This window comes from Electrona antarctica, assembly GCF_951216825.1.
Source record: "Electrona antarctica genome assembly, chromosome: 13".
Classification (NCBI taxonomy): Eukaryota; Metazoa; Chordata; class Actinopteri; order Myctophiformes; family Myctophidae; genus Electrona; species Electrona antarctica.
Window position 1 is genome coordinate 23649362 of NC_136794.1, and position 11872 is coordinate 23661233.

General features: G+C 43.6%; 1 protein-coding gene across 1 annotated transcript; it reads right to left on the reverse strand.

Moving 5' to 3' along the window:
• Positions 1-1008: 1008 nt before the first annotated feature.
• LOC306935632 (desmin-like) lies at positions 1009-10909 on the reverse strand. The gene is made up of 10 exons (XM_079518736.1): positions 10222-10909; positions 7128-7188; positions 6433-6528; positions 5083-5244; positions 4406-4531; positions 4067-4177; positions 3564-3673; positions 3285-3337; positions 1899-2011; positions 1009-1186 (listed from the first exon to the last, which is right to left on the reverse strand). The coding sequence occupies exons 1-10, from the start codon at positions 10785-10787 to the stop codon at positions 1145-1147; spliced, it is 1440 nt and encodes a 479-aa protein (XP_079374862.1). The 5' UTR covers positions 10788-10909; the 3' UTR covers positions 1009-1144.
• Positions 10910-11872: the final 963 nt, after the last annotated feature.

An 11872-nucleotide genomic window follows, 5' to 3' on the forward strand; every position in this document is an offset into this window, starting at 1 on the left:
AGTAGAGGTTTCTTATCTGGTCCACCATAGAGCTTCTGCTTCACATACCGAGGAATAGAGACAACAACAGAATTCATAACATCCTTGATTCTTTAATGATATTGATAAACTGCATATAAAGGCTCAGAAGTGACACAGATAACACTTTTTGTATTTGAGATCTCTGGCACATTAATCGGTGTAATCTGCTTTCCCATACACACAAACACACATCCAACACATGCTATTGAGTTCCATCTTCTAACATCGTCTTACTTCATTCCCTGTTTGTTACCGTACTGTACATTCATGTTTCAGACCAAACTCTCACTTTCTTTAAAACGTTATATTTGGCCATATTAAGTCATTAAATGTGCATGTATTTGCATGGAAATCACTTTTTATGATGTACTGTATGGTTGGTTTATTTAAAAAGAAAATAATTTGGACCATTTGTTGTGACCATTTTATACATGGTAACTAACAGATGAATGTTCTCTGTACTTCAAATGTCCATCTTGATGCCAAGGCCATTTATTATGCTCCTCACTCTTATACCTTTTTTTTCTCCTTTTTTATACCTTAGACCAAGATCAGGACCAAGTAGGGTTGGAAGAACCAGGGCAAAATCTGCGTATTTAATGCAAGAAGTAAAATGTAATTAAAGTCGTACATGTGACACCGCCCACAGCTGACTGAACATGTTGGCAACCCATCAAGTCACAGATACGCAGAGACATTAAATGATGCTAATTCTACTTAAGCCCCAGAACACCTTGTACTTAATTCAAGGCTGAAAATGGTTTCTAAAAAAATTAAAAATAAAAAGCCTCACTGTCCCCTCATCCTATAGATATCCTGTATGCTGTGCAGAACAGTAAATCCCTCAGCGTTAAATGATCCATTTGTTGCCCAAGAATGTACAAAATGTAGCCGAGGTCTTTACTGATTGCCTTCACAACATACTTTGTTTTGCTTCCCCATTAAAATGAAGTAAATGGTTAATAAAAGGGAGACAACATGGGTTTGACATGCGTCAAAACGAGGCTTAGCTTACAAAAGGCCACAGTGGTGGTAGGAAAATATGATTTTTATATACCGGTAGATTCTTTTTTATGAATGTATTTGTTTTAATGTAATGTGATGCTGTAGGTTTTCTTCCTGTTTACATGATGTCTTGCTGGTGCTGTGTGGACTCACTGACCACCTGAGAAGAAGAGAAACATGGTTAGGAAGGAAAGAAAGAAAGAAAGAATGAAAGAAGGATAGGATAGGATAATGAGATCGCCTAATTAATAGGATATCAGCATACAGTACTGTGAACTATTTTTAGCAGTGGAAAACCTCCATTCAGTGGCATGTTAGAGTGAGTGCGGTGGCATTGAGGACGATGGCAGCTGTTGACAGTGAGTCACCTGCTTGTTCATAGAGTGCTTGGCAGTGGGGCGTCCTTAGATTATATTTGGTTAAGGTGGGTGCACGCTATAGGCCTATTTGATTGTAATTATAGCGTTGAGTTAATTGCCATTGCAGGGAGCCAAATGTCATCCTAATATTGTGCATGGCCCAAGCCCAAAGTTGTGATGTGAGCTTTTCATTCCAGTTTGTCAACAGTATACCAGACTTACACACTGGGCACTAGCTCCTTCACTCATAGAGTACTTCATCTAGATCACAAATATAACAAGACAAAAAACAGGGCTCAGTCTTCTCTACCTTATTAATGTTATCTGTCATACAAATTCCCTTTTCCAAGCTTTGTCTTTGATCTAAATGTCCTGCATGTGCGAGTGCGAGTCAGTGGTGGTTAATTGTCCTTGTGTGTATGGTAGGAAAAGCAAAATAATAGAGACTATGGAGATAATAATTTGCATGAGATTGTGAGTTTCTGTGTATGCATGTGCTGGTGTGTGTCTTACCTCGCCGTCGCGGGTCTCAATGGTCTTGATGAGAACGGTCTTCTTGGAGTGAACTTCTGAAGAGCGTTGCTGCCCTGCAGACACAGACTGAGACTGAAACTCAGGGCTGGTCTCTGTAGAAATTGAAGAAAATACGATCAGTTAACTTTACACTTTGTACAACAGCCAACATGATTGCAATGAAGACGAGAGATACCCTGCTTTGCAGTGGTGGAACAAGTACTCAATTGTTTTACTTAAGTAAAAGCATCAATACTGCAATGTAGAAATACTCTGTTACAAGTAAAAGTCCGGAATTCAAAATGTACTTGAGTAAAATTACAAGTACTGGCATTGAAATGTAAAAGAAAGTATCAAAAATAAAAGTACTCATTGTGCAGAATATGTCGTTTCAAGTTGTTAGAAATCTTTTGAAAATAGCACATCTACAAGCTCATTGTGACACATTGTGAGGTTGTAGATCAGCTATTTTCAAATGGCCGAAATGTATATAGGGCTGAAGTGCTTAATGCATGTGTTGTAATAATAAAAGTAACTAAAGTTTTCAAATAAATGTAGTGGAGTAAAAGTACAATATTTGCCTCTGAGATGTAGTGGAGTAGAAGTAGGCTACTTAAGTATCCTACAGTACTTTACTAAATGTACTTGGTTACTTTCCACCACTGGAAAACACACCAGCTAACTTTTCACTTTGTGCTGTAGGCTATGAACAGCCAACACGATTGCAATGGTGACGAGAGATGCCCTGGTTTGTATTATAGCACGATAAAGTGGCACAGTGGCATAAAGTGGCATAGAATAACGGTCACTTAGCAACAGTGAGGAGGAGTATGGCACAGATATTGCTGCTCTGGCAATTACGAAGCAATAGCTAGCTATGTCTCATCCATCACCCTCAACTACTGTCTGACGTTTTAGTCAGCCACAAATTGGAACCCGGTAAATTGTTGAAATGGATGGATAGCACTGGGAATTAGGATTATTAGTATGTCATGTGGAGAGACTGAGCCATGGGGAAATTGATATGTGGCTGCACTGGCTTGTAGATGATTGCCTCAGTGTATCAAGCTGTCGTCAAGGGTGGCTGTATTTATGTTATATACCTCCACCTGCTGGTCAGCATGTGTACCTGCAGCTATGTACCTGCACCTGCAGCTGCCCAAATAGCTCCTTGTTTTTGTACCTTATACAGTCAAAAGGATTGGAAAAGAGGGCTATCTTTTTCCTTTTGGACTTGTGTACAGTGTATACAAGAATACAAGAACCGCCCCACTGATCGGCGTGCAGTCGACGGAAAAGAGGGCGAGGGTGTTTTGAGGCGAGCATTTCAGTTACCTTTCTGAGAGCATTGGGTTGTATCTCCCAATGGAACGTATTTTACGCTACCTCTAAATCCAATAGATGAGTAGGCGCTGTGGTGAGGCATATTGGTGGTGATCCTTTAAAGAGAGAAAGCACATAATATAGAATATAAGTCAATAATAACACAATACAAGATATAATAAAGAAAAATCACAAAGAAAATGGATGTCATGAGACCTTTGAAGGTTGATTGTGTCATTCCCTAAATATTTGGCAGTAGCAGTTGCCTATTTAATACAAGACTAGACTCCTCTGTTGGTCCTGATGAAACTCCACCCGATTTACGGTCACACAAACACACACCTGGTCTCCTCTCCCTCTAGCAGTTTGCGGTAAGTGGCGATCTCAATATCCAAAGCCATCTTGACGTTGAGGAGATCCTGGTACTCTCTCAGGTGGCGGGCCATCTCATCCTTTAAAACAACACATTGGGGTGGTTAGTGACATGACGCGGTAGGGATAAATCACAAAGAAACAACATGGCTACTTGTCCGGAAACGTCCATTGCAGGTTTCATACATCATGCTAACTCCACTATGCTCTTGCTAAGTAACTCCTCACACCACCTGGCCTTGGCAATGGTTCACAGTCCACCTATGCTGATGTCGTGACTCGTGACTGTCATTACTAAAAATAGTCAGCAAATTAATCTTTCAAATTATCATGGGATATCATGGGACTATACAAAGCAACCTCACACCCACTGTGTGCAATATGAACCAACTAACCAACTATCTTCTACTCTGAACTCTGGCTCTGGTGAAAGTAATTTAATTAATTAATTAAACTGAGATTAGGTGAGTCACCTTCATCTTGGCAATATCTCCCTCCAGCCTGGAGATGCTGTCCTGGAAGCCACCAGCCTCACGGCCCATACGGTCCTCCATGTCTCTCATCTGACGCAGCAGAGACTCATTCTAGAGAGATAGAGGTGGAATGGATTAAATTAGGGATGAAGGAAGTGGTAGTGTGAGAAAAAAAGTGTGATCATCAGTGAGTAAAACAAAGAGTAAACACTGGAGAAAAAGGACACAAACGAAACCAAGAAAGAAAGGAAATTGTTCAAACGAGCAAACAAACAAACAAACCGACCCTGAAAGGACATAGAGCGAAGCCAGGTATAAATGGATAGAATAAAGACTCACGGTTCCCTTGAGGGAGTCGATCTCACAGGTGTAGGACTGGATCTGGTGCCTGTACTCCATGCTCTCCTGCTTGGCCGTTCTCAGAGCGTCGCTGTTCTTGGACACAGTCTGGTTCAGGTCCACAACCTGCATAGACAGGGATAGATGGGAGGATTCAAGATTAAAGACGTTTTATAATTTAAAAAAATGTTTAATGCAAGTAGGTAATAAGGAATTATACAAGGGTACTAATTAGTAATACGTGTAATAAGTGTGTTAAGTGTAATGTGTCCGAACTTTTAAATGACATCATAGGTATGCAGTAGGTATACTGTATGTGTGTCTAGCGTAGGAGATTTGTGCCTCTGTGTCATGTTTGGAAAGCAAAGCATCATGTCAAAGAAAATCGCTGCAAAGGGAGCTATTAAGGCGTCTGGGCATTGGCAGGGCTACTTTTCTGTCTGAGGGTGAGTGTGTGTGTGTGTGTGTGTGTGTGTGTGTGTGTGTGTGTGTGTGTGTGTGTGTGTGTGTGTGTGTGTGTGTGTGTGTGTGTGTGTGTGTGTGTGTGTGTGTGTGTGTGTGTGTGTGTGTGTGTGTGTGTGTGTGTGTGTGATGGAGCTTGCATAACAACAAAAATCAGATTCAGATTCTGTGTGTTCGCAGGCTCTATACTCGTACACAGTGTCCTTTCAACCTACCTTGGTCTTGTACCACTCTTCAGCCTCTGCAATGTTCTTGGCGGCGATACCTTCATACTGCATACGGATGTCCCTCAGAGCAGCAGTCAGGTCAGGTTTGGACATGTCCATCTGGACCTGGACCTGAGTGTCGCTCATCTGGTTCTGAAGCTCATGGATTTCCTGTGAGGACAGTGGACAAATGAATGGAAGGATTCATCGGTAAGTGAGTGAATGAATGAATGGATGAATGAAAAAAAATAGTATATGAATCCAAGTTCGCAGGGGCATGAATGTGTGAATAGTTGAATGAAAGAATGGATGATTCGTTTGAGGGAGTGAGTGAGCAAGTGAATGCAAGGTCATGGCAACATGAATGAATGAAGCATTTACGGTATAAGGGTTTTTGTGTTGGCATGATTGTAGAGGTAATTTTCGCACATTGTGCAGTTCTCTCTTGCGGCTTAGGGTGAAATGTTATCAACTTCTTAACCCGTTTAGGACTGAGGCAGATTCTAAAAACTAAATCCTGACCTTGAAAATATTCAAGAATTCAAATATTTATTCAAAAGTTACAAAAATATTATGTTGCTATATACTAGCAACAAGAACCCATTCCCGTCTTGAAGGGTAAAAACCCAAAAATCCTAAATGGGTCAGTGCTTTCAATGTAATTTAGTCATCTTCACTTAATCATTCTCAACACTTTGAGTAGTGTGAAATCATGTCCCCTTTACTGGAAACTTATGAAGCATTGTGAAAATCTTTACACTAGAAATATCAAATTGGTATGCTTTGGTTCAGCTGTCTGTCTGACCCAAGGACATAAATAGCCACACAACTGTTCCCACACACATGTAACAGCTGACACTCTCCGTTCCACCAATTGGCAGTTCGGCATATCTAGGAGGTCAAAGTTGCGACAGGACAGAAGACACGACATGAAGGGACCTCCGGGACGCCGCCTCTCCGCTAGCATGGGTCTCTCTGTGTATGTGTAAATGCACAGGAACTTATTCTACTGTTGCAATTATTGTGTAACAGCTAAAAGGTCAAACTATGGTGACTTTGCATACAGTACATTGCATACAGTGTGAGTGTGCATGTGTACAATGTCTAAGATCCAGCTATGATGGTGCACATCCCATGATCAGATCTAGCGTTGTAGTCGTCCGTATGAGTGAATGATTGCGTAAAAAAAACATGTGATATCCTGCGTTGCTGCGTGTGTGGGCCACATATATCTGTCTTAGTATATCACACAGATCGGTCAGACAGACCGGCTGACATGACACTCACAGATATGGGAAGGTAGGAGTTATAGTTACAGGCAAACAAAATGGTGACAGACAGACAGACAGACAGACAGACCTCCTCGTGGATCTTCTTCAGGAAGCCAATCTCCTCCTGCAGACTTTCAATGCGTCTCTCCAGGTCCAGCCTGGCCAGAGTGGCATTGTCCACATCCTGCGCATGGACAGAAACACAGACAAGACCGAGAGACATAAATCAATAAAGGAACTTTACACCTCTAAATGTAAATACTACTATTGATATAGGCACTCATGTGAAATAAATGGTACCAGGTCATCTCGCCCCTTTTCCATCTCGCCCCCGCGAAAAGTGAAGACGGCTCGCCACAGAATATCGAAAAGTGAAGACGGCTCGCCACAGAATATCGAAAAGTGAAGACGGCTCGCCACAGAATTTCGAATAGTCATAGCACTTTATAGTACACATGTATAATATATAATATAGTATAGTATGTATAGTATAGTATAGTAGTAGGCTATTATCTTTACATTATGCTATAAGTCTAAAAGGGGGTAATAAGTCTAACTTCTAAGGTTTTAAATTCTCGGTCCGTTGGGGCGACCGCTCTTCCCGTTTGGGCGACCGATCTTCGCCGCTTTGGGCGAGTTGGAAAAGGGGCGAGCCGTCTCGTATTCAAATAAATAACAATGGCAGAGAAGTGAGTGAGGCGGCAGAGGGACTGAGGGAGCTAGTGGGGGTGAAAGAGGCAGAGTGTCTGCAGACTGCAGAGATAAGAAGACAAAAACACGTACGGCTCTGAAGGCAGACAGGTTGTTCTCAGCCTCCTCCTTCTGGTGAATCTCCTCCTGTAGTCTGGAGACAGAGAGAAGAGGGAAGAAGAGGGTGAAAAGGGGACAGAGGAAAGAAAAAGACAGCGTCGTTAACTTTTGCACCGATAAAGAAGGAACTCCTGAACTGTCTGGAGTAGTCAGTCAACAATTTTAGCCAGAGGAAGTGAAGCTATTAATTACAGTAAGCCGAAACCACGATAAATACACATCAGTTATGACTTTGGGCGGCTCCAATATCAGCCAATGCACTCTGCCTAAGGTGCTCCTTTGGGTCACATGCTGAGAAAGTTTTAAGAACCCACAGCACGGAAAATGGTAGGAATAGTTTATGTGCCAAGCATAATATTTGCCAGCATGTTTAACAGTGGGGGTTCTCTCATTACTTTTCAGACTAGATATGAACCATCTGGCACAAAGAAGAAACTGAATACATTGTGAACGCGACATGATAGCGAGGCTCGCTTCCCTGGAGAGCGGTTAGGAGACAGTGTAGGTAGTTATCGCCTCACCCCCTCTTGAAACTAACCGCTCTCGACTCGAGAACCGATCCCTCTGGGGAACATGCAAGAATAGAACCGACCACCCTGCTGTGCACAATGCAACCGTGTGTCCTGTCTCTCCGCTATGCGTCCCTCTCCATGTGCATAATGCAATGCAGCTTGCACACACACACACACACACACACACACACACACACACACACACACACACACACACACACACACACACACACACACACACACACTGTGTTGCAGCTGCTGTCACACTGTGCCAAGAGGAATGCGGGCCTGCCCTTGGACGATACCGTCTCGTGTCCAGAATTATGCACAATTCATACTTAGTCATAGACGGTGTCACTCGCCGAAAATAGCCGATCTACAAGCTCACAATGTAATGCGACTAGTCTTATGTTTCAGGAGGCAAGTGTCACCATGGCTGCCGTGGCAACGTGTCTTCTTGGTAGTTTACCATTATGACATGGTTGTAATATAGGCCTACGTGTTTTACAAGTATGACGATGCCATTTGACATCAGAATGAATAAATTATAAACAAAAGCCCTACCCATAGGCTACTGTTTGTGATACAGTGAGGATCACTAAACTCACTGTATCACATGTTGGCTTGCTGCAAAATGTGCAAATACAGCATACAGAGCACCAAAGTCTGACGTCAATATCGCTAGAGGGCTAGAGTCCACGGGTTCGTGTACTTTTTTATTTGCATTGTAATCCCCATAGGGGGATTTTAGATCGCCTCATATAAGAACTGTGTTTGAAAAATAAACAAGACATCCCGGCGGTTTCACTCATATGGATATGAAGAATCAACTGACTGCGAGAAAACGCTAATGTTACTGCTGCCGAATTAGTTACATTTTCACTAGAAACTGACGATCAAATATGACTGACTGACTATCATAAATGATACAGAGACACCTCCCTGACAATATCGCAGAGACAGTTTGTTTATTTTTGGACCATAATTTTTATATGAGACGGTTTTAAGATGACCCCATGTTATTCTCCATAGAGAACAACTTCCGCGAACCCCTTGGAAACAGGGGATGGGCGAGTGACGTCAGGACTTTGGCACTCTGTAACAGCACACCACATACAGACACTCAATAGTTATTACACCTTTTATGTGTGTGCCTTTGGGGAGATTTTAACCGCTTCTAGTCCATACCTGATGCATTTTACCCCTTTAATCTTTCCAGTCTCTGTGCAGTAAATCAGTGGTAACAGTATGTGACCTAACAGTACATGCCTGGCATATCCTCCCACTACAGTATATACTACACCTCAGTACTGTATATACACTACTACACTGGTATACTAGACTGGAGTAGCCTACTAGACTATAGAGCTGCTGGTATGCCTGTATCACTAGCAGACAGGAGGTGTCTGAGTGTATTTTGATCTGAGCATGCGTGTGTGTGTGTTAGTCAGCTGTTGCAGTGACAGAATCCCCAATTTCACAGTGCCGATCAGCTGTAAATACATTTGCTGCAAATAGGCCACTATTCACAGCTACATCCACACAACTTTAAATGACTCAGCACACACACACACACACACACACGCACACGCGCACACGCACACACACACACACACACACACACACACACTTCCCATTTGTCATTTTTCCCACTCATGTTAAATATAAATATACAGTACTATTTGATTGAATGCTCAAGTCCCAACCTACAGTACTTGTCACCTCTTTGCCGTTCTCTCTCTTTAAACACTGTTGTTGTGGGTGTTTTTATTTATTTTATTTTATTTTTAGGTTGGCAAACAAACTGTTGTTATTCTTTCCCTTCTGCATGTCTCCTTTGGTTATTGTTTGCCTCACCTTCCAAAACATTCTGTCCTCCTGTCTTTTTTGTGTCTTACGGGAATCTGTCGGTGAACTTAAGGAGCCTGCTATTCCAGTCAGTTGCACAACTACCCTGTCCCTCTCTCTCTCTCTCTCTCTCTCTCTCTCTCTCTCTCTCTCTCTCTCTCTCTCTCTCTCTCTCTCTCTCTCACTCCCTCACTCTCTTTCCTTGCCAGACTCCATTCCATTAGTAGTGGTCTATAGAAAGCCCTGGAACACATGGTGGACTATCGTTCACTTTTGCAAAAGGGTATCTACAGCGTCAAGAATCATTTAATCCTTGTCAGCGGTAAACGTTAATTATTCATTCTAGTGAATAAATCACAAAACTAAGGTTGAACATTTAAATTGTCTTTGCCACGGCCAGTAGTGTTCACTCTAGAGTTGAATTCATCATGTTTTCTACTTGCTATTCCACTTTATCCCACTTTCGGTCTCTGCATTGATATATAATAGATATGTCCATCCATGCAGCCATCATCCCCTTCTCTTCCTCCATACAGTATAAGTTGGTATAAATGGGAAATCTAATGAATTCCTCCCTAAATCCCTGATCATAGTCCAGTTTGACTCGAGCTCTTGACCCATTACTCGTTCTATCCATCCATCCATCCATCCATCCATCCATCCATCCATCCATCCATCCATCCATCCATCCATCCATCCATCCCTACCTCTGTTTGAGTTTCTGCATATCGTCAGCCAGGTTGTCCCTGTCCACCTCCACGCGGGTGCGCTGGTCCGTCAGCGACTCGATTTGCCTCCGCAGCTCCCTCATCTCCTCCTCGTACAGCTCGGCCACGCGGCCGGGTCCCTCACGTGTCTTCAGCTTCTCCACCTCTATGGTCAGCGCGGCGTTCTGCTGCTCCAGGAAGCGCACCTTCTCGATGTAGCTGGCGAAGCGGTCGTTGAGGTGCTGCAGCTCGGCCTTCTCGTTGGTCCGGGTGCTCAAAAAGTCTTGGTTCATGGCGTCGGCCAGGTTGAAGTCGAGCTTCTCGCCGGAGTAGCGAGCCGCGCCGAGGCCCCCTCCGGAGGAGGACATCCTGTACCCGGAGTAGGAGGGCATGGCGTTGCTCTTGACCTCATAGACGCGGGACATGTGTGATGAGGACGCGGAGCGGCCGGCGCCACCTCCCGTGGAGGAGTACATGGAGGACATGGGAGTGGCGCTGACACCGGAGCCGAAGGTACGGCGGTAGGAGGAGGCCGAGGAGGCCGACTGGGAGTAGCTCTTGCTCATGGTTGCTGTTGTTTTGAAGATTTAAGGTTGAAGGTTTAAGTGGTGGTGGTGAGGTTGGAAGCCTGGGCTGCTGCGATGTGACTGTCTCGCCAGAGACTGGGACAGAGAATAAATGAACACCATGCACGGGACAGGGCTATTTGAAGCACACCATCACGCCCACTCACACTCCCCGTCCTACAACCCAACCCCCCGCCCACACCTGTTATCTCCCACGCCTCCTCTCAACCCCCCCCCCCCCTCAAACACTCCATTCCTCCACCCTTCTGCTATGGACCCCATCCCCCCCCCCCCCCCCCCCCCCCCCCCGGAGGTCTACCTCTGCCTGGCCAAGCCAACTTCCTCTGCGAACCATCATTGAGGTCAATCCATTCCATCCACAACTCATTTAACCCGTGCTCATTATGCTATAGGTTGGGGACAGGACAAAGTACAGCGACTTGCCATGGGCCTGGTCTACAAGATACACTACACACCAGAAAGACACCCATGTACCTGTCAAACTACTTTAGAAACGTTAAAGACATTCACAAGCACAACACCAGAGGGAGCTCCACAAATCATGTTCTACCCAGATTCGGCTCACGCTCTAGTGCTATGCTATCAAAATGTGGTCATAATGCAGTCATATAAAGTGACTCCTTATTCTCTTTCAAAACGGCTCTAAAAGAGCAGTTAATTCATAACTGCTCTTTAACCCCCCAACTATTTACTGTACATATCTTTCTATGCACAGCTTTGTGTGTTTGTGGAATGTGCTCATTCATTCAATCAATCGATTAATCTTTTCGGAGGTCACTTTCTACTGCACCACTCAAAGTCTCTTTAGCATTCAACAAAAACAACAACAAAAACAGCATTTTATCCATACATAATCTCAATAATTATGTGGAAATCCCCCTATCCATCTTTGATTAAGGGTCATGGCAATCATATCACTTTTATTCTGCAACTAGATTGCTATCTTTTCATACTGTACAGTATACTGATACTCTATTATTCTCAGGCCTACCCCCTTCTCCAACCACTCTTTTTTTCCCGCACTCACCCACGTGTTGCTGCTGTGGCCCGATCTTGATTCAGCT

Bases quoted from the DNA above. Each gene is read 5' to 3' on its own strand.
- LOC306935632 (XM_079518736.1), bottom strand. From the start codon at position 10,787: ATGAGCAAGAGCTACTCCCAGTCGGCCTCCTCGGCCTCCTCCTACCGC. The intron at 6,529-7,127 runs GTACGTGTTTTT...GTCCATGCGCAG, and splicing joins ACCTGTCTGCCTTCAGAGCC to GATGTGGACAATGCCACTCT. The intron at 3,674-4,066 runs GTGACTCACCTA...GTTGTTTTAAAG, and splicing joins GAGATATTGCCAAGATGAAG to GATGAGATGGCCCGCCACCT.